Source organism: Rhinopithecus bieti, unplaced genomic scaffold (assembly GCF_001698545.2).
Source record: "Rhinopithecus bieti isolate Rb0 unplaced genomic scaffold, ASM169854v2 scaffold_2453, whole genome shotgun sequence".
NCBI classification, from domain to species: domain Eukaryota; kingdom Metazoa; phylum Chordata; class Mammalia; order Primates; family Cercopithecidae; genus Rhinopithecus; species Rhinopithecus bieti.
The window spans coordinates 826,651-850,605 of record NW_016804447.1 but is presented as its reverse complement, the minus strand read 5'-3'; the positions used below and the strand labels follow the sequence as shown (position 1 = coordinate 850,605).

Genomic DNA, 23,955 nt, shown 5'->3' with positions numbered 1-23,955 from the left:
CCCACCCCCACTTAAAAAAAAAAAAAAAAAAAAAAAAAATTTGCTGGGTGTGGTGGTCGTGCCTGTAATCCCAGCTACTTGAAAGGCTGAGGCATGAGAATCGCTTGAACCCAGGAGGCGCAGGCTGCAGTGAGCCAAGATGACACCACTGCACTCCAGCCTAGGTGACAGAGCAAAGCTCTGTTTCAAATAAATAAATAAATAAATTTAGTTCAAAAACATAGAGAAACTATAAGTGCTTGGTAGTTTGGACTTGAAACTACTCTTGTTTAAGCTTGAATTTACTTTGGTTTTGCATTTGTTCAGTTAAAACTTTAACGTCTTGTCTTAGAGTTTTCTTTAGTTACAAAAAATCGCTGTTGATAATTTCTTTCTAAATGTATCTCTTATTTTTCAGGCAGATATAGCATTTTAGGGCATACATTCTTGATTTGTTGACCTGTAAATAAAGGGTATATTCTGCTTGTCCATTCGGCCCTTTGTATCCATGGATTCTGCATCTGCAGAATCAACCAACTGTAGATAGAAAATATTCAGGACAAAAATATGGATAGTTGCATCTGTAGTGAACATGTACAGGCTTTTTCTTATCATATTCCCTAAATAATATAGTATAACAATTACCTGCATAGCAAGTTTTGGTCAAAGGAGAGAATCCTTGTCACATGGTATTATTCTTGCCAAAAATTAGTTAACCATGTATTGCTATCAACAAGGACTGAATGTCATGGTGTAATCCGATAATCAAATACATCTATGGTAGTAAAACCTAAAGTAATTAAAATACTTTTATTTTAAACTTTATTTGGATTAATGCAGGACTCCAAATATTAAGAGACTGTGTTCAGTATTGCAGTCCAGAAACATTAGAAGTGAAGAGTTGCTGTCTCCTAAAAATTCACAGCACGTGGAAATAATCACAGGATAGTGACAAGTTTTTCAGGAAGAAGTCTTTGACTCTGCCTGTAAAGACTGGAAAAGGTTTTCTGGAAGAGGTACCAGTTTAGCTGAGGGAAGGAGAGGAACCAAGAGGCCCTCATTCTTCAGCGAATTATGTACAAATTGTTCACTCTAACTAGAAGAGGTTGTGGTACTGTAATGAGATACGAAGCTAGAAGAATTCATAAGGTGCCACATTAAAAAGGCCTTGAATGCCAAGATAAGGATTTTTTTTCTCTTATCCTGTAGATGAACATTTGACAAGCCTACTTCTGATGAAGTAAGTTTAGAGACACACTATGTGATATTATATAACTTCTAGAAGCTCATTTTTTAAAAGCACTTTAACCTTTTGTGATTGAAAGTTTTCCAGACTTGTTTCATCATAGAACTAGATTTTGTCTGAATACCAATTAACACCATAGAGTTACTTTTAGAAATTTTAAGGATTTTGAGCAAGGGAATGGTGAGATTTGCATTTGTATAATGTAGGTATGATGAGAATCAAGAAATCCCATTGAGTTTAAGTGTGTTAAATATGTGGGACATTGGCCAGGTGCGGTGGCTCACGCCTGTAATCCCAGCACTTTGGGAGGCCAAGGCGGGTGGATCTCTTGAGGTCAGGAGTTTGAGACCAGTCTGGCCAACATGGTAAAACCCTGTCTCTACTAAAAATACAAAATAGTGGGTGTAGTGGTGTGCGCCTGTAATCTCAGCTACTTGGGAGGCTGAGGCAGGAGAGTGGCATGAACCCGGGAGGCGGAGCTTGCAGTGAGCCGAGATGGTGCCACTGCACTCCAGCCTGGACAACAGAGCGAGACTCTGTCTCAAAAAAAAAAAGTGGGACTTTAAAAGTAAAATATTCACAATGGGAGCTGGAGACTAAGATTCTAAAATAAGATTGTTTCTTCATTGAGTATTTTGAGAAAGGTTTCATCTGAACTTCTTGTTTATCAAAACAATGTATGCATAGTATTTAAAAGGTCAGGTAGTTCTATAAGACTTAATACCAAGTCCCCTACCACATACCAAATTTTTGGCTCCTGAAGGAAAACAGTTTTAGCTGCTTCTATTCCTTAGTTATGTACCTTTATATCTCTAAATCACATGATTCTGGTGCTTTTTGATTGTTTTAATATAAGGCTTTAACTAATGACTTTCATTAATGAAGATGAGGACTTTGTGCTTTTACAGGCACATAGACCACATTCACCCCATATACCTTCATGCTTACTACCTATCCCATCATCTGCCAGCAGAGTTATATCATAATTTAGGTTCAATCAACATTCAGTCCTTACTGTGACTGTAAATGCTGTTTCAACCTGATCTATGTGGTCTACTGTAATTACTTTTCCTTCCTTACACAGCTTTTTATGTTCCCTATAATTTGTTGTCTTTTTTACTTTAATTTTTATTTGGTTTGTTTGAATTGTTTTGGCTTAGTTTTTCTATGTACTTAACTCTAATTCATCCCCAAATTATCTGTTCCATATATCGGAGACTTTTAGCATTCTTACCAGTTTTAGTTTCTAAGAGATAACGTCTCTCAACATCTTTCGACGTGCTTTAATCTGCACTCGCTGTTTGCTGGCCTTGCTGCACAGCTGTCTTCTTGGTCTCCATACCTGAAGATTTTCTTTATCTCTCATTTGTGTTGGATCTTGTACTTCACGAGTTCAGTTGCATCATCATCTTTGGTTTACTCCCTTATCTGGTGGAGTCATCTCCTCCAGCTGCTTCTTGAGAAAAGGTTTGTCTTAGTCCATTTTGTATTGCGATAACAGAGTATCTAAGACTTAGTATTTCATGAACAATAAAAGTTTCTTTGACTTCAGGTTCTGGAGGTAAGTAAATCCAAGAACCAGGGTGCCAGCATCTGGTGAGGGCCTTCATGCTGCATCATGTCATGGGAGAAGGGCAAGAGAACATTGCAAGTGAGCACGAAAGCAAGAGGGGGTCAAACTCACCTTTATAATGAATTCATCTTGATAATGAAACCACTCCCAAGATAATGACATTAATCCATACATGAAGTCAGAGCCTTCATCATGATATCACCTCTGAGTTTCCATGTCTGCACTTTGCTGATTGAAGATTACATTTCCAAGACATGAATTTGGGGAACACTTTCAGCCCGTAGCGGGATTCATGAGGGTTAGCTTTTGATAAATTTTAGCGAATCCTACTCCCTTCTAATTATTGCCTTATCTCTCTGCAAAGATAACCAGTATCCTGAAGATTATTCCTTTTGCCTGTTTTTGAACTTTGTACAGAATAATCATACATTATGTGTTGAGTTCATCTTTATTCAGCATTATGTTTGTGAGATCATTTATGTTAATATAGTTGTAGTTCACTCATTTTATTAATCTACAATTTATTAATTGCCCCATTCTCTTGTTGATAACATTGTTACTAGTTTGAAGGTTCTAAATGCGTCTTCAGTAGACTTTCAAAAGATCTTCCTTTTTTTATTGCTACCTTCACCCCTACTTCCAGTGCCATGTAACTCTACCAAGTCTGAAGCTATGCAGGAGGGTTCTGTGGTCGGGGGGAAAGGGGGCTACTTCTACTTTCTCTACCCGTGGATTACGATTCAGCTTTCTTGTGTCTGCTGAGTTGCTTAGCATTTGGCTGTCTACTTTCAGCTTTTTTTTTTTTTTTTTTTTTTTTTTTTTTTTTTTTTTTTTTTTTTTTTTTTTTTGGTAGCATCTCCTTTTCCTCTAACTTTGTCTTCATAGAGTTTGTTTGCTTTTTATTAATATATACCTCTTTGTGTGGCTTTTGGAAGGAACTTGAGTAATGTCTTTGTTCATTCCTCCATTTTTAGCCCAACTTGAACCTTATTTTTAATACTTCATTCTTTGTTTGATTTCTGCTAAACCAGAATGTCTTTTCTAGTAATATCTTAGAATAACTCTGTTACCTTCTTTTAATGTAAATTTAAGTCAATATTTATTAGGTATAGTCGTAAACTTTTGTTTATTAATTGTGTATTTTTTGACTATTTGAAAGTTAAAACATTTAGTCTAATTCACAAAATTTTTTTAACAGGGTATTGCTGGAACTGATGTAGCTAAAGAAGCATCTGATATTATTCTCACAGATGACAACTTTACAAGCATTGTTAAAGCAGTTATGTGGGGACGAAATGTCTACGACAGCATCTCAAAATTCCTTCAGTTCCAACTTACTGTTAATGTAGTAGCAGTGATTGTTGCTTTTACGGGCGCCTGTATTACTCAAGTAGGTGATGATTTGTCTGTTAAAACTTGTTTACTTTAAATAAAAGTACATAAAATGCCTTTTTAAAAACACTTAATATTTAAGCTGAAGCTTAATATTTTAGGTTAGTTAATATAAAAATATAATCCTGTTCTGTTTCTCAAGTTTTTAAACCCTGAAGGCTTCCTGAGAGTTGCTGAGTCCCTGAGTAGTTGTGAATGTCTATTAGGAAACATATCTTTTCTAGGACTCACCGCTTAAGGCTGTGCAGATGCTGTGGGTAAACCTCATAATGGATACGCTCGCTTCCCTGGCTCTGGCAACGGAACCACCCACTGAGTCCCTCTTGCTTCGGAAACCTTATGGTAGAAATAAGCCTCTCATCTCACGTACAATGATGAAGAATATTTTGGGTCATGCATTCTATCAACTTGTAGTAGTCTTTACACTCTTATTTGCTGGTAAGAATTCAGTGTCTAATAAATAAAGCTTCAATTAATTGTTTCTTTCCCAAACTAATCATCCAAGATGTTATAATGTTATAAATTTTCAAGAGCCTAAGTTCTATTCCTGACTTCCCATTTATCTTTAATTTCTTCTTCTGTATCAGTGAGTGCTTAGTAAATTTGGGGAGACAGTAAGATAGATAGTAGGGGGAGAATAAAGAGTCCTGATGTCTTATCCTGGCTCTCCACTAATTTAGATATGTGATCCTGAGATTGTCACCATAGTTTGGGGAGCTTCTGTTTCCTTGTCTATAAAATAAGAGAGTTGTACTAGATAATCCCAGGTTTCTTCCAGCTCCTTCCATGCTGCCATTTCAGATAAAATAAAAAGTCTAGCTAAGTTTTACTTTGTATACCTCCTTGAAATCATATTTGGTATGATAATTACAGAATAGTCATTTTTCATTCTTTCAGGAGAAAAGTTTTTTGACATTGATAGTGGAAGAAATGCTCCTTTGCATGCACCTCCTTCAGAACATTATACTATTGTTTTTAATACCTTTGTGCTGATGCAACTTTTCAACGAAATAAATGCCCGGAAAATTCATGGTGAAAGAAATGTATTTGAAGGAATCTTTAACAATGCCATCTTCTGCACAATTGTTTTAGGAACTTTTGTGGTACAGGTGGGTAATTGGAAAAGATAGTTTCAAATTTGCCTGTTATATGGGAGACATTAGGTAAAGAGCTTGTTCTAGCAATCACTTGTGTGGAACATGTGTGGAACTATTGCCTTGGTGACATCTATAGTATCATGGTGATTTAAGGTATATGTTAAAGAATATGAGAACTGGGCCAGGCGCGGTGGCTCACGCCTGTAATCCCAGCACTTTGGGAGGCCGAGGCGGGCGGATCACAAGGTCAGGAGATCGAGACCATCCTGGCTAACACGGTGAAACCCTGTCTCTACTAAAATATACAAAAAACTAGCCGGGCGAGGTGGTGGGCGACTGTAGTCCCAGCTACTGGGGAGGCTGAGGCAGGAGAATGGCGTAAACCCGGGAGGCGGAGCTGCAGTGAGCTGAGATCCAGCCACTGCACTCCAGCCTGGGCGACAGAGTGAGACTCCGTCTCAAAAAAAAAAAAAAAAAAAAAAAAAAAAAAAAAAAAAGAAAAGGCAAAGAGAGGAGCCATGAGCCTAGGATTCCAGGTCCAGAGGTGATCTGGACCCAGTCTGCTCACTAGACCCTCTCATATCACTCTCCTTTATATTCTGTATAAAGTATACTGTCTTTATACTTTATCCCCTTTATACAAGCCAGACTTTCCTTCAGTTCCTCCTCACCCCATCTTCCCCCATGGGAGAACCTCTGCACAAACCACACACTCTACTGGAACGAGCACCACCCATCTCAGCCAACCCAGCCCACTGTCAGAGCTCAGCTTGCCGGGGAAGCCTTCTTTGATTGATCCCCATTGTCCCTCATTTTGATATGAGCTTCCACAGTGCCCTAAAATTTGTCACATGAAACAGTTCATAATTATATTTCTTCTAGTATGGCTATTTTATTAATGTAGGACTCTTTTAATCAAATGTGAGCTCTAGGAAGACAGAGATTCTGTTTGATTCATCTCTGTATCTTCAGTACCTATCAAAGAAAGATATATGGCAGATGGCAGTTAATAAATCCTAATCTCATTAAGGAAATAAGGAATTTACTAAGTGTTTAAGGATAGAGGAAGAAAAAAATACAAGTTTCACAACAGGGGAAGAATCAGTTTAAACACTGATTTTTTTGGTGAGATATTATCTGTTAAAGATGGCAAATCAACAGCAACAAATGTGGAACCAGAATTTTGGAGAGAAGTGAAGAGCAGAAATGGAAATCTAAGTGTTATGAAGAGGGGGTTTGTGGAGACTGTGACCCTATTTGACTCACAGCCAGCTGCAAGAGATAAGACATTGCTTTATAGCAAGTTAGGACTGTTGCCCTCACATTACTTCTTCCCAGATCACCAGCTGAAAGACTAGTCAAAATGCATAATAATAAAAACTATGTTCTTTCATAAGACACCCCTTTCAAAGACAGAATCCTAGTAGAACTCCATGACATAGTGGCCCAGTTCAAATCTTAAGCCTGTGTGCCCATCAACATGTTTTCTGAGAGGCAGGCCAGAGTAGTGGTTAAGAGCTAAGCCCTCTGGATCAGATCTCAGGGCCTCTAGACATCACCTGTGAAAGCCTGGAAAAATCTAATGGTCTTCTAGTGTTTCACCTCCCTGTGTGCAAAATGTATATAATCATAGTATCTATTTCTACTTCATTAAATTGTGAAGGTTGGAGCTGAATTAAGTACTTTAAGAGTATCTGGCACATAATATTCATAAATATTAACTATTATTGTGATTATTATCTTGATTATTATTTTTTAAACTCTCTGAAGCTACATTTGCAGAAATTCTACAAAGAATCAAGATAAAGAATCATCATCATCATCATCATCACTAGATAGCCCAGGCTTGATTCTCTGTCATTTTTGTCATTGTTAAAATGATTCTGAAAAGAACTCTATTAATGCAGCACCACATTTAAGAGCTCCATTTGCACAACAGGGAATTAGAAGGAAGTCAGTGTGGTTTTGAACACTGAAAACAGTGGCCTGGAGTGCCAGTCTCATTACCAATTGATATCAATTGAATGTGTACAATTTGCTATGTAGGCAGCAGCCTAAGAATTCTGAAAGGCCCAATCCTCATCTCAAGTTCAAATTTCTGCCTAGTGAAGGGGAAATTTTGAAACGGATGAATTCCTAGGAGAAGCGTGTTTATATAGAAAGGAACCAGTGGTTCTTATTTATTTACTGCTTTGTAAACAACTGTGCCTAAAATATCACTTTTGCTAGATGATAATTTAATTGCTGTTGAGTTCTGTGCTCAAGCAAAAAATGACCCAAATAACTCTCCCACCCCTTTCCCTGGATAAGGGAGGGACTAACAATAGAGTAAACTGTGAAACAAATAGGGTCATCTGATCTCCATACATTTTATCTAGATAACTATCTTTGGTAGCAAAAGAAATGAATTATTTTAGCCAATGTTGGAATTTAGTCACTAAGGTGCTTCAAAGCCAATAATTAACTGAGAATTATAGTTGTAATCCATGTTTTGAACCTTCCCTCCTACCTCATCTTTTTGTTGATTAATGAGGATTTCTCATAGTCAAGAGTTAGTAGAAAGCCACATTTTTCCCTCCAAATGGCACTTAGTGTCACCTGCCCCACCTACCCTGTATTGTTCTAACTTTGGAATTTTCCCTGAGTGTTTTGAGGTAAGTAACCTTCTAAAATCTGCATTTAACCTTCTTTTTTTTTTTTTTTTTTAATATAGTCATACCCTGGAAACTCCTGTCTTCCAGTGTCTGGTTTCTCTCCCTTCTATTTTCCCTGTCTATACATTCCTGTCCCTCACACTGGTACAGAGTTCCACTCTGGTAAAATCAGGCCTATAATAGTTCACAATCCCCTCTCACAGGGGAAGATGAGAGGTGCTGACAACCCCTTGGGTTGTAAGGCTTTGCTCCTAGTAGAATGCTGAGAGAGGCATAAACTTAAGACCTTAGAAATCAAAGGCATTGTTTATTATTTGCAATTCATATTTGCAAAGTGCTTTGAGCTCCCTGGAGGAAGCTGCAATACAAACAAGAGGTATGTGTATAATTAATCACTCTTCAATGGGGATGATGGCCTCTCTGGGTAAGAGCATATTTATACACTGACACTCACAGAAGATAGTTAAATACTCTTAAAACAACCCAGGGCATATTACCCATGGATGTAGTGAGAATTCATCAGCAGAATACTCAAGAACACAGATGGAACCTATCACAGATACAGCACATTGCAATCCACTTTCACCCCCATAGACCGCAGCACACATTCACATAGAGCTGGGAGATTACTATGCTTTCTTGAGGATGGGCAGGAAGGAGCATGATAGTCATTATGAGTAAGTGTCCCAGAGATCCTCTCCTAGAAAATCATAAAGCAAAACAGAAAACCAAATCACCATTCCCAATTCCTCCCTCTATAAACAGTCTACAAAACTGACATGAATATTTGACAATGAAAGCCTGTAAGAGTTTGATAAGTCGTCTATGGCAGGAACAATTTCATTTTAGAGACCACTTATATTTTTAGATGACATTATGATATCAATATCTGTCCTAACATATTAGCTTCTGACTAACACTACTGATAATATGCAAGTGTATTTGTGTAGAGTTTTACAAAGCATTTTGCAAACCATTCATTAACTTCAGAATCTTTCATGAGCTTTCCAAGGTAAATAACTTTCTAAAATCTGTGTTTAGCCATTTTTTTTCCTAAAACCATCCCCTTGAAAATCCTATCTTTTCTCCAGTGTCTGGTCTTTCTCCCTTCTCCCTTCCCTGCCTTTTAAATCCTTCTGCCACTTACCATTGGCCACAGAATAAAGGTGCAGTTTCTTACCATGGTCTACTAATAGCATTTCCAACTCCTTTTTTATATTTCTCTGATATTTTCTGAATAATCTAACTAAAAGACCGGAACAGTCAATATGTTTGCCAGGATATTGGTGTCCTTCTTGTTGATGACAGTGTGTGGTCTGGAGCAAGAGATATAGGCCCTCTATGAATCTTTTGTATTGTTTTGATAAGTCAGAAGAGACAGAGTGAGGTGGTCAGTCTTTACTGCGTGAGTTTTGACAAGCCATCTAACCTCTCTGCTCCGTGGCTGCAAAATACGGATATTAATGTCTATTTCACAGATGTTTTGTTAGATTTAGAAAAAATAATGTAATTTTCCAGTCTTGCACACCATATAACAGATATTCTACAAATAGTAATTGTCCAGAAGCCTGACACCTAGCACCATGCCTGGGGATGGGGTAATGTCAAATGCCATTCCAGGGTTGGATTTTACACTTCAGACTTCATTAATACCACATCAAACTCTCTGGCATGGACCTGGATGTCGCCACCCTGGAGGATGCTAACCTTCAAGAAACTGCCCCTGCATTCTTGGGTCTTGGCCAGAGGCTGTCAGGATGGACCTTTCCCAAGTTCTGCAGCAATCCTGGCAATTTGAAATGGATATCTAAGATCTTAAAAGGATTTTTTATACACTTAGATCTAGTCATTCAGGTCCAGGAATTTGCACAGGGCAATAACTGAGACCCCAAAGACTGAGCAGTAAGCAACTGATCATAACATTTGGGGAAAAGGAAGTAGCAAAATTTTATATTACCCTAAGTGTCCAACAATGAGAAAAATGAAAACAAACTATAGAATCTAATACAATTTGTTTGCCAATATGGAAATATCATTACACGATATTATTAAATGAAGATCTAAAACCTTGTGTAGTTTGGTTATATTCACATTTAAGTATCCATTGGTAGTTAGATAAAAGTCACTATTAATTATGATCCCTGCTTTAAGCATTGTGATATGTGCTTTAACTACATTATCTTATTTAATCCTCACAATAGCCTTTCAAAATATATATTACTATTTCTGTTTTACAGATGAGGCAACCAAATGTCAACACATTTTATGACTTTACCAAGGTCACTAGAGAACCAGATATAAAATGAAATCTTAGCCTATCTTAATGATGGGATTAAAGTGATTTGATATTTCTTCTTTTTGCATGTACTTGTTTTTGAACTTCCTTTGATGAGTATATATACACTGTGAAATATTTTAAAGGCATCTTTAAAGCAAGTACACTATAGAGGAAGGTGTTAAGGATGCAGCTGCAGACGGGTAAGCAGCACCCTCAGTATCACAGTGTACTTGACTGTAGATCTCCCTTAGTATGATTTGCCTAGAGCTCCCTTAGCATGATTTAAAGAAGCTCACTGTCCTGTTACTTACAGATCACACCACACCAGCCCCTGTCTCCATTGCCATTCGACAAGAAATGTCGTCTGGCAGCTTGCAGAGGCCTTCTGCTGCAATATCCCCCATTACAGCCTGGATATTTAAACATGAACTACTTCTCTCTGTGTGGAACAGCTGGCTAGGAAACCTGGCGCCATAATTAGCCATTTCTCCCTCGGGATTTGTGCTCAGTAAATTCACTTTTCAGAGAAAGTACAGCTGGTAAGATGAAATAACAGAATCAAATGTCTAAAGTGTTGGTTTTAAGGAAAACATCATTTGTGCATATACAAGGTGGGGGCAAAGAGGGTTTTTTTTTATTATTCTAGACGTCAGCTTTAGAATGAACCACTCAAATTTAAGGTTTATGAATTAGTGGTCAAGAAAACAAATTAAGAGTAGGGTATCTGGTACAAATCTTGGTTCTGCCAATTTATCAGCAATTTATTTAAAACTGTTCTTCCTCAATTTCATGATGTGGAATAATACTAATAGTAACTATGATAAAGTGTTATATATGGGGCCTGGAATGCAGTAGATTGCTTACATTTCTTCCTTTGTTATTATCTTTTATTTCTCATGTGAGACAAGGTAGCAAACATAAGAAGCTGTGTTCCCTCATTTCTGCATGCCAGCATAATTTCACAAAGCCCCTAACTCTGTGATGATGTGCAGCTCTTCAGAAAGAGGCTTTGAAAATAAAACAGGATAGGGCACATGCTCCCCACCACATCTCTTACCTGAGTCACTATATTCCTTAAAATATGAACGACCTTAACTCTTGCCTTTTCCTACACATAAGATAACATCTGATAAAGTTAATGATTGTGCCTCTGTAATCTAAAGCCAGATCTACACTTGAATTGAAACCTTGATGTGATTCTGCTTTGATGTAACTTCTGAGCAAGTTTGATGTGATTTTGCATGTACTACCACTGCTTACATACAGGTGGTGAGGGTTGAAACACTGTGATGGAGCCATCTGACAACCTCTCTGAATGACTGCTCCTATCTAGGTGAGGTCCTCACTCTATAGTCTTCAGTCTTCAGTAAGACTTCTGAATAAAATTAACTTTAACTTTCTAAAAGCTTAATTCGTTTTCTTTCATCAACAATCATGGTGTCCCAGAAAAAACCCATAGTATACAGACAAGGACCATTTGAAACATTGTGGAGACCCAGAGCCTTGGTACCAGCATGACCCTTAGAGCCCCTACATGTCCTCCACATTTGCAGATGACTAGATGGGTCTCTCCTGAGTCTCAGACCTCATACTTGGTTGCCAATGCTGAGTTTTATTCAGCTAGTTATTAACACTCCTTGATAAAAGGGTAAGTTCTTCCATGAGACCTTTTGTTTCTTAGAAAGGGAAATTTTTATCCAGGCTCCATGGTTCACACCTGCAATCTCAGCACTTTGGGAGGTCAAGGAGGGCAGATCTCTTGAGCTCAGGAGTTTGAGACCAGCCTGGGCAACATGGCAAAAACCTCATCTTTACAAAAAATTCAAAAATTATCTGAGAGTGGTTGCATGCATCTGTAGTCCCAGCTATTTGAGAGACTGAGGTGGGAGGATGGTGTGATCCTGGGAGGTGGAGGTTGCAGTGAACTGAGACTGTGTCACCCTCCAGCCTAGGGGACAGAGGCAGACCCTGTTTCAAAAAAAAAAAAAAAAAAAAAAGACAGAAAAGAAAATTCAGAACTTAAATGATCATTATTCAAAAAATTCACAACTATAGAGTTAACAGGCAGAGTCTTTTAAGTTCTCTATTACTTTTTCTGCCTACTTGAATCTGTTGGCTATTCTACTGGTGTTGAGATAAAACTCATTGTTTATGGTATTATTACTTCAAGGTTGTATTGGTAACTGGAGATTTTGTTTCTCTTACACAACTTGGGAAGTTCTCATTATAATGTAATCATTGAAGTATTATCCTTTAACTCACTTGAAACTGAAGGGAAAAAATGGTAAAAGACGTTTCTAAAAATCAAACTTTCATGGAAAATGTTTTAACCAAAATTTTGGTCCACAGCCTCCATTAGATTGCCTACTGGGTCAAATAAAGTTTAACCTTGGGAAAGGTTCCAATTTTGTCAGAAATAATTCAGGTCTAATTGTCTTTTTTAAACTAGTGAGTTTATATTACTATCTCACAACTAAATTTCTAAAATGAAAGTTATCTTTATTTCTATGTGTTTATATGTGTTGAGAAGTGTTTGCATATGTATATTACGCTGTATGTTGTGTCATGTGGTACTAAATAGATGTATAAATAAATGAGCACTCATGAATTAGTAAGTTTAAATATTTTCCAGTTCATGTGACTTAAGAAAATCCTTAATAAATAAGCTTAATTAGAAAGTATTGATAAAATAAAAATAAAATTGTCTTCTGAATTATCAGCATACATTTTTGCCTGGATTTACTGAAGAGACAGTTCTATACTTGCCTCTGCTAGATATTTTAAGGTGGCAGGTTTTAGAATGTAATAAAACTACAAACTCAGCCCAAAACAGAAAGATCTGTGTGTATTCTTTTTATAAGACTAATTTAATATTGTTAGTTTAATGAAAACAGCTGAATTTTCTGAGCTATCATCAAAATACTCATGTATTTAATTTTAAAGTTCTTAGGTAAACACTTGATATTCACAGGCTGTAAAAATAGTCAACTTGGAAATAAATTTAAATGATGACTAGCTTTGTCTAATTTCTCAGTTTTCATAAGTAATCTAGGCAACCTGTTAAAAATAATAAATTAGGTGAATACTTGTAAATAAACTTTTCATGTAATTTTAAATATTAAAGTTATGTTAAATTAAATAATACATACTCATTAAATACTTGGGTCATTTTCAATTGAGAGAAAAATTTTGTTATAAGGAAACATGTTTCTAAAAATTAGGAAATTATTTTAATATATAAAGTACTGATATATGAAAGACAATTTAAGATTTTGCTTCCTAGATTTTGACTAAAATTGAAGGTTACTAAGAATTTAAAATATTTTAATATATAATTCTATATGCAAAGTATGCAAATATATGTCTTTTGATAAAAAATATAAGAAAAGCATAAAAACGCATCATTTTGAGAAAAAGGATAATTTTATCTAATTCAGAGGTTATTCATGAAACAAGATAGAAAGGAACCAGTAAGTAGGAAAGAAAGATGTGAAGAATGTATATGAATGGAATGGATATGATGCTGTATTTTTGGTAAGAAAGGTAAAAGGAAAGATATTAATCTTGTATGAGAAAGAGGCTTATATGTAAATTGTTGTCTTAAAGTAAAATGAGTGGTTATTTAAAAAACAGAAAGTATTGGACAAACCAGGAAGTCCAAGCATGTCATAAATGGTCTGTGTAAGTCATAGTTGTGAAAAGAGAATTTATGAAAGGTATGTTTTATGTGATCAAGTTGGCTATAATAGAAATAACATTATTCATAATAGTCTTTCTAAAGATTGAGCTTTGATATTAAAATATATTAAAACAAAACAAAATTTTGGCAGTTATGTTAGAAAATAAGGTTATCTAAAATACTGATTTGCTCTTAATGCAATTGCAAGAGGTTTTGATTTTAATTCTGAAATCAGTTTCTTTTGAAACTTCTCAGATTTATGTCTCAAAAGTTTAACTTTTGCTATATTTCACTGCACCTGATTTGTGAATTATACATGATTGACTTCAGTTCCTTTTCTCCTTAAAAAACATAACTTATTGCTTAGCTGAGATGATAATTCTCTCTTTCAACATTTTCATCAGTTATTGTAAATTTTTTTCTCCAGTTCTAACTCTGCTCTCATGACCTGAGGCTGAAATGTTTATCTTGAAGGTCCAGAAAAGTAATTTTTTTCTCAAGTATAACTGATTCTGTGCCTTGACTTTTCTTGATATGTCTGAATTGTTCAGTGCAACCAAGAAACTTCCTATATTGTTACTAAAAGCCATGTATTCCCTCTGCTCAAGATACTAGTTTTGTGTTTACATTCCTCTATCATATAGTGTACATTCATGACCCTGGACCCACTCTTCCTGTGTCTGATTGAATTCAAGGGCTCTTTTCATCAGATTTGACCATTATCTAAGTGGGCTTGTCATAAGAAAAGGCAAGCACACTATAGGAGGTTTTTCTTTACGTTTTTAGTAGCTGGCCTACACAATAAAGATTTTACACTCTATTAAGATAATTCCTGTGTTGTCTTTATTCAGTTTTTGATTAATTAGGAAAACTGAGCTTAAAAGGGTTAAGTATTTTACGTCCATGTTATGACTGCAGTGAAATGAATAATTATTATTTTACAATAACCTGTGATTCTGTTTTGATCAAGTATTTTAAACCTTTTGACATCTTTTGCAGTTTTCCCAAAGAGCAAAATTCTAAATTAAGTCTTTTTGATTAAAATATTAGACTTATTAAGTAGATTGTATAGAAAACATCATCAAATGATAAATAATCTAGGTCTTCTTTACATTTTATTTATGGATATGTTATTGTTATAAATGGCATAAAATATATAACATAAAAATCTAATATGCTATCAGTTATAATTTTGATTATGTTAAATCTTTTCTGAAATTATATTTTATAAATGTTATTAATGTGATTATTCTAAAGACTATATAAACTTTATAAAATTTTGATTTTTCTGATGTGGCACTGTCAGTCATGATTCCAGTTATCTTAGAATGCTGCTTATAATAGAAATAACTAGATGTTCTTGTCAACTGGGAACTTTCATCATATTTTAATCATGGCTATTCAAAGTTTTCATCATCTACAGTATTATTTTGAAGTATTCTCTAAAAACATTTATAATAAGCTCTAGTCCAATTTTTTTCATAAATAATAAATATGGATACAAAAAAGTTAAAAACATAGTACAATTAATGAAAAAATATGCAAAAGTATGTTCCCATTTTGTTGCATGATTATCAATGGTTTTATTTTTTAAAATTTCTAATTTGTAACTGATACTGATGCTATTATGTATATACCACTATGTATAATCTGTAGTATCCTTGTATAGTCCTGTTGAGGTGTTATGTTAGGTGCAGGAAAATGTCAGGAAAGAAAAATAGATTATGCTAGTTAAAAAATAGAAGCTATTCAAAATTTGCTATCCAAGAAATAGGAAAGTATGCATTCTGCCCAATTCCTCACAAATACAACAGAAGATCATCGACCTTTCTAAGAGCCTTCTTAGCTATGTGGAACAATCAGTTTTGGTTTTGTAAATACAACCAGACAGTTGATTTATGATCAAAGGGGGAATCTTGGGAGACAAAATGGCAAAGGGAAAGAAGCCCTGTTGGCCCTTTTCAGCTAGCCAGCATAATTTCACAAGCCCCTGACTCTAGAGTGATGTGCAGCTCTCCAGAAAGACACTTTGAAGACAAAACAGGATAGGGCACATGGCCCCCCACATCTCTTGCCTGAATCACTATATTCCTTAAAATATGAATGACCCTAGCACTTGCCTTTTCCTGCACATAAGATGACATCTGATAGGGTTAATGATTGTGCCTTTGTAATCTATGACCAGATGTACTCTTACACCAAAACCTTGGTGTGATCCTGGTTTGATGTAACTTGTGAGCAAGTTTGATGCGATTTTGCATTTACTGAGCCCCCACCCCCTGTGTGTAAGCTGTGGGCTGAAACACTGTGCCAGAGAATTCTGACAACTTCTCTGAAGGACTGCTCTGGGACTATAGTCCTCATTTTCTGTAGTCTTCAGCAAGACTTTTGAACAAAACTTACTTTAATGATGTAAGTGGTTGATTTTTTTTTTTTTTTTTTTTTTTTTTGGCCAACACTTGCATTGGTCTGCAAGGCACATAGTAGGTCCTTGGTAAACATTTGTTAAGCAAATACTTGCCTTATACTTATAGAGAAGCCATTTCTCAGGCTAATCCAACTATTCAAACACAGCTTAGAAAAGACTACGAAGAGAAGAGAATTCAAATATTCTGAAAACCTACAATATGGCAAAGCATTTAGTTATTCTGTACATTCATCCTTAAGACCATATTTTCAAAAAAAAAGTAGACATTATTATAAAACTTTACAACCTTTGAAAAAGTCTTTGAGAGATTAAATAGTTCTTGCAAGGTTACAGCAGCAGTGGACTCAGGTGTCAAACTACAACATTTTCCTGTCACTCAAAGCTGACATCCCTGTCCATGGTACACTGGGTGCAAGTGGGAGCAACTCAGAAGAAGAGCAGCTTGGAGCTGATTTGGAAACAGTTTACTCTACCAGTTTACCCAGAACAGGAAAATTCAGAGGCAGCAAGTTGAAGAGTTTCCAGGACATTAAGAGCCTTGGTCCAAGACAACAGACAACAAGGGAAGTGAGGGAAGAAAACACAGAAACTACAGAACACAGACAAAAGAATTCACCTGCCTTAAGGATTACTCTATTATGGCATACAATAAGCATTAATGTTTATGAGCCTAACATAGAGCTACTTATGAAAAGCTACATCATATTTAATTGGTAATTACAATGAAAAAGGAAAATGTATTATACAAAACAAACACTGAACTAGTGGTATTTTATTTACAAATCAAAAAAATATGTAAGTGGGTTATGGTCATCTTCACTTCCTTCCTCTAACCTCAGATACTGTGACACCAGGGTTCAAGACGGAAATGCTGCTATCTGTCATGTGGGTTAAGTCTCATCAAGAAACATGACAGAAAAAGGTTGTCTCAGTTCACGTAGGTTATGCTGGAGGACAAAACATCAGATTTAGAAGATCTCATGACTTCTCTCATCATATCTGCAGAGACACTGGAGTGCACTGACTTGGCTGCTCAGAAAGGAACAGTACAAAGACTTTAACTGTCCCAGGCCCACCTGGTCAGTGAGATTTGAGGGGAATCCATGCTGAAAACCTGTGTAACTCATCACCAGCACACAGTGTGCCACAGGATGTGGTGGAGAAGCTTGCTTGTTAATGCCAAAGGTTTCTAGCCATAAGAATCTTTGTGGGCCAGGTGCGGCGGCTCATACCTATAATCCCAGTACTTTGCTAGGCTGAGACAAGACAATCACTTGAGCCTGGGAGTTTTGAGACCAGCCTGATCAACACAGGGAGATCCTGTCTCTACAAAAATAATAAAAAATATTAGGGGGGTGTGGTGTTGCAGTTCTGTGGCCCTAGCTACTCAAGAGGCTGAAATGGAAGGATCACTTGGGCTTGGGAGGTTAAAGTTGTAGTAAGCTCTGATTGCACTGTTGTTCTCCAGCCTGGGTGACAGAACAAGACCCTGTCTCAAGGAAAAAAAAAAAAAGAAGGAAAAAGAAATTTTCGTAGATACTTACTTATTGACAATCAACCTTTCTGAGGCTCATCAAAGATGCAATCAACCAGGATCTTCAGGAAAAGGTCTGGGAAGTACACATTTACCTGCTGCTCAGGTGAGTACTATCTCAGGGGTGTTTCAGAAATAGTGTCTGACTATAATAGTAGATTTTCAAATAGGAGGATCACCTAGAGGGTTTGTTAAAATACTGAAACATGGGCCCTACCCCAGAGCTTCCCGTTTTGCAGAAGTGAGAGGGTAGGGGTTGGAGGGGAGCATCAGAATTTGCATTTCTAATGAGTCCACAAGTGAAGCTCCTTCTGTTGGTCCAGAGACCACACTTTGCAAAGCCTGTGTAGCCCTGGAGCAAGACAGGAGAGAAGAGGGAAACTCAGGCTTCATCCCAGAATAAAGTGGTCAGGGACCAGGGAGGGGCTTGGAATTTGGCCTGGAAGCTCCACACTTCATCTTATCTCCCACTTTCTCTCTTTACCTCCCACTCATCTCTGAGTTTTCTTAACATCCCACTCTCCCAATGGTCAGCCTACGGAATCAAAATTTGAACCTCTATGGGCCCAATCTGACACTAAGAAAGACTGTGCAACTCACCCAAGAGTTTTTTTCTTTTTTTTTTTTTTTTTTTTTTTTTTTGAGATGGAGTCTTACTCTGTCACCCAGGCTGGAGTGCAGTGGCACAAACTCGGCTCACTGCAAGCTCTGCCTCCTGGGTTCACACCATTCTCCTGTCTCAGCCTCCCAAGTAGCTGGGACTACAGGCACCCGCCACATGCCCAGCTAATTTTTTGTATTTTTAGTAGAGATGGGGTTTCACCATGTTAGTCAGGATGGTCTCGATCTCCTGACCTCATGGTCTGCCCGCCTCTGCCTCCCAAAGTGCTGGGATTACAGGCATGAGCCACCATGCCCGGCCTTCATCCAAGACTTTTACCTTCACGAGGAACCCAGGAAATGAGAATTAAAACAGCAAGATAAATACTTTCGAAAGGTTTCAAATATGGTAGAAATATGGTTATAAAATTTCTTAAACTAAGGTACTTCTTTTGATATTTAATAATTAATGTAGTCATAACTCTCTTAGTAAGATCTCAAGATCCAAATGATTCAGGTTTTGTAAATACCACCTGAGGCTAATGCATTAATTTCATTATTATACAATTATTTTGGTTATATAAAAAAATAGAGTATACTAAAATACATGCATACACAGTACAAATATTTCAGTCCCTAAATTTACTTTTATTAAGTAAGCCAAAATGAGTTACAATAACTCCTGAGCCTTCTTAATTTCCAACTGTTAAAGACACTTTTGAGCTTCTAATACAAGCTATGGTTCCTGTCCATAGAAAATTCCAATAGATACAAAGCATGGGATGTAATTCAGAGGTTCCTGGATATCCTGGATGGGGTCATCATCATGCCCCAATTCCAAGAATGCCTGGTGTAGTACAGCAAGTCTTCTACAAAAATAAAGTATACGATTTCTGCCTTCTCCCCAGATTCCAGAATAAAAAGAGACTTTTGATAAGCAGCCCCTTCCAGGCCGTAAAGTAAAATCCCCCCTTTCCCCAAGTGTTTCCCATTTCAAAAGCTGTTCTGATTAAGAACGTGTTCCTATCCAAGCAAGAAAGTGCCGTTAGGATGCATTCATTTCTCACCCTGAAGATTCTGCTTCCCACCTTGTGAGGGACTCACTCTCACTCCACCCACAGTATAAGGGGTGTTCTATAGTCAAGGTCAGCTGTCTAAGGTGGCTGCTCATAGCTTTGTCTTGTTATCATGAGGGCCCTTCTTGAGGGAGAGTCAGTTTAAATGGGACTTTCAGATCCCCTGTGCTAACGTACTTATCCCTGGGTACAAGCAAGTATTCGCTGGAGATGAGAAAAATCTAGAAAATAAACACTATTGGAAACGGGTAAACTACTGGTCTTCAATTACTTTAAGAAAGTAAATTTGTTATCCTCATTAAAGGTAAGAGGCATACATACTCTATGTCTTGTATACAAGAAAACAGAGTGTAGATAGACCATAGCAGAGTGCAGTATATTTACCAAGCACTCTCAGTATATATAGTAAAAAATAATTATCTTAATTTATCTAATAACTATCAGATTTTTCTATTGTCCTCTTCATTGGCCATTCTCTTATTTTTATAATAGTTAAGAATATGTAAGTAGCTGAAATATTTGTAATATGAATAGAAGCCTATTGTTTTAAGGAGGAATAAAAGGGTGGATTGAGAAGAATATGAATGTCAACTAATCTTTGTTTCATTTCTGAAAGCTTGAAAGAGTATGCTAAATCCAGGAGTACAAGATGGATTGGAACCTGTATAAATTAATAAATAAGGCATAAAATCTTTGCTTGTGTAACAGTCCTGTAGGAATTAGTCCTGCAAGTAGTTCACGGATTAGGACTGGTAGGACATTAAGAGAAGCCTTCTGTTTCTCGTTTTACTATCCCAGGCAGATACTACTGATCGTGCTCTGCTTCCAGCTGGGACCAAAGTGGCTCCAGTATTATTCCAAGAGCAGTCAAAACCAATCAACGGGAGTTGCCATGAGCATCACCATGCTTAGACAAGATACTACTTAAGTAATTGACAAACTACAGATTTTTTCATGCTAACCTTTACCAGATGCCATTACTGAGTGAAGCCTCCCTTGATCACTCAACTTTGGGCATCCTTCAGAGTGAGTTTCTGGCTAATGAACCCCTTTCGACTGCACACGATGGATTAAACATCATAGTGAACTGTTTTGTCATAGATTTTTGTTTATTTCTTTTAGTCAAACAGTCAGAACCTGCCAAGAAGCATGCTATTTTCTTTTTCTTTTTTTTTTTTTTGAGACGGAGTCTTGCTCTGTCGCCCAGGCTGGATTGCAGTGGCCGCATCTCAGCTCACTGCAAGCTCCGCCTCCCGGGTTTACGCCATTCTCCTGCCTCAGCCTCCCGAGTAGCTGGGACTACGCGCCCGGCCAGCATGCTATTTTCTGTTTGAAAGTACAGCAGGCTGATTCTGGCAGGTTAGTATGAAGATTAAAAATAACATGCAAAGATGGTAAAAAGGAAGGATGACTCCCAGATGGCTTTGGGAAAGAGCATGGTCACTTGTCTAAAAGGCCAGGCATGGTAGCTCATGCCTGTAATCCCAGCATTTTGGGAAGCCGAGGCGGGTGGATCACCTGAGGTCAGGAATTCAAGACCAGCCTGGCCAACATGGCGAAAACTCATCTCTACTAAAAATACAAAAATCAGCCAGGCGTGGTGGTATGCATCTGTAATCCCAGCTACTTGGGAGGCTGAGGAAGGAGAATCGCTTGAACCAGGAGGCAGAGGTTGAAGTCAGCCAAGATCCCACCATTGCACTTCAGCCTGGGAGACGAGTAAAACTCCGTCTCAAAAAAAAAAGAAACACACACACACACACACACACACACACACAAAAGAACATCAGAACTGTCACTCATGGCCAGCCCTGTGTTGCAGTTAACAACTGCACCAGTAAGAATGATGACAGCAACTCATCACCATGCACCAGATACTTACTTGGCAGCAGAAACTTGCTTGGCATTTTCGCATATACTGGGCTCAGTCTATATAATGTCCTCCATGGTTTTGTGGCTATTGCAAATGGGCATCCTGTGGTTCAGATGTGTTCAGGGGCTTCTCTAAGGTCACCTAACTAATTGAGTGTCAGAGTGGTGACTCATCCTTAGGTCTCCCTGTACAACTCTTTAGTCTGATAAGGGCACCAAAGAACAATGTGAGCAGGGACACTGATGATGTCCTTCTCATGTTTGGAGATGTTTACTGATTAGCAGAATGTGTCATGGCTACTTTGCAATAAAATCAAGGTTAAACACAGATGCTTGTCAACCTTAGTCTGTAACTCTTTCAGTATGCAACCAGTAGGGCATGGAGTTGGTGTGGCGAAGGTCTTTGTAAAGGTGAAATATGTGAATGGTGAGAAAAGGAGACTACGCATTTGATAATGGTTTGACTTTAGAAAGAGATCTCAACGTCCAATACAACAGTCTGTAAATATATAATGAAGGACTCTAAAGATCAACAGGACAATGAAACATATTAGTTCCATAAGCACTAGATCTGGTGTCTTAGGTAGCTTTCCCAGAATCATCCCCCAAGGGAAGGTCCGTTCCAAGCCTACTTCATATCTGCATGTATCAACTGTAACTAGAGTGACCGTATAAACGGTGTGCCAGGAACAGCTGCAAAGTATACCTGTTGTGTGAGTGAAATAATTAGCATGCCTGTACTCTCAGAATTTCCCTGCTTTGGTGATAAATTGTTGGTTGCACTAATCACAGCATTTATGATAAAATATTGCATTTTTTCTCTGTGTTATTTGTATTTTGCAAGGCTGTGAGCTCTTTGAAGATAAGAAACATGCTTTATGAACCTCTATATGACCAAATTTCAATGATGATGGGCACACATTGGTAGAGTTGGGACTCGGGAAATATTCACATATTCCCAAAGGTCTTCCTCCTGACATTTTAACCTCAGATGCCTCTACATCAATTTCCTCTGAGGTTGAGTTTTTTTTTTATTTAAAATTTCTCTCAGCTAGGAAGACATACACTGTCTAAAAGAATATCCCATGAAAGTTTTCCATGCAAGCCAAGACTCAGGGAATGCTCTGCAGTGAGTAAACATAACATCTGCATTTACTGTATAAACATCACAGATTTGAAGTGAAATGACTCAGAGTTTGCCTAGAAATCATTTGAGATGTCAATCTGTTTCATTTCATTGTCTGCAGCCTTGTTTTTTTTTTTACTTTATTTAAAGAAAAGACTAAATGACTTCTGGATGTAGAAATGCTTTTTTAAAATGGCAACAGTACATCTCGTTGGAAGGAGACTGGTAATTGCATCGTGTTTTCTCATGAACAACTCATGCAAAGGCAATCAGCCCATTAGATGATTTGTGTTTCATAAATACACAATAGTGTGACTGTAATTATTTGCTTAATACACTGGTTAAAATTGTCCATAAAGCTAGTCTCAAAGAATGAGGGGAAGAGTTAAGTAAGACAAGGTTGTAATGAAGGAAGGCAAAGAATGTTAATGGAAAATTACAAATCATCAGAAATAGAGGCTCTCACACCAACCCTGTCTAAGCATCCCCACACCAAACCCCCTTCCAAGAGGGCTAATAAGCTGCACCTGGAGTAAGGTTCTAATATTGGTGAGGGAAATGAGCAGGAAGATAAGTCCTGAGGCCACAGAGCATAGAACCAAGAATCATTCAGGGGTAAAATTATAATTGAAAGTCAAGCAGATAGTCAGTTGTAATAAATGGACTAAATGGCTGGGTAATGCAACAGAGACCAGGTGCTCTGCAAGAAGAAGTCCCACAACATGAAGACTAGTCAGTAAATATAGGGTCGGAGCTGAGAGCTTTCATTTCTAGCAAGCAGCAGGCATGCAGCAGACAAGTCCTGAAGACCTCACCATGGTGCTGCAGTGTAGCCACAGGGGTGTCTGTAGGACCAAACCACATTTCTCAGAATTGAGCATACATCAGAATCATCTGGAGGACTGTGTAAAACACAGAGGGCTTGGCCCCATCCCCAGAAATCAGGAGTCAGTAGCTCTGGAGCAGAGCCAATGATGTGCATTTCCAACAAATTCCCAGGCAATGCTGGTACTGTAGGTCAAGGGACCACATTTGGAGAGCTACTACTATGGGGCCTCTATAGCCTCGCCTAAGATCCAGAGAGGAGCTGTTAAAGTCATAGAAAGAATTCATCGAAGCCACTGTTCACTTATTCTACAAAAAGCCTAAAAAAATGGCTCATTGGAATAGTTGTCCATTGCACTCTGCTCTGGAGATGGACCTTAAAGCAGTGGTTTTCAAAGTGTGGTCCCAGGATCAACACCCTCAACACTAGCTAGGAACTTGTTTAAAAAGAAAACTTTTTTTAAAAGCCTTATGCCAGACGTAACAAATTCAGAAATTCTGAGAATGGATTCCAGTCATCTGTGTTTCAAGGAGTCTTCCAGGTGATTCTGGTGCCTGCTGCACTTCGAGCGGTGCTACCTTAGTGTAAAAGAAAA

The 23,955-nt window shown here is 37.5% G+C and overlaps 1 protein-coding gene across 1 annotated transcript in view; it reads left to right on the top strand.

Annotated features, from left to right (window-relative positions):
* The window catches only part of ATP2B1 (ATPase plasma membrane Ca2+ transporting 1), a 70,012-nt gene extending 64,677 nt beyond the window's left edge, over positions 1–5,335 (top strand). Inside the window, 3 exon segments of the mRNA XM_017868367.1 lie at positions 3,997–4,188; positions 4,415–4,628; positions 5,088–5,335. Of these exon segments, the coding sequence (XP_017723856.1) occupies positions 3,997–4,188; positions 4,415–4,628; positions 5,088–5,320 (639 nt within the window). The 3' untranslated portion in view covers positions 5,321–5,335.
* The last annotated feature ends 18,620 nt before the right edge of the window (positions 5,336–23,955 follow it).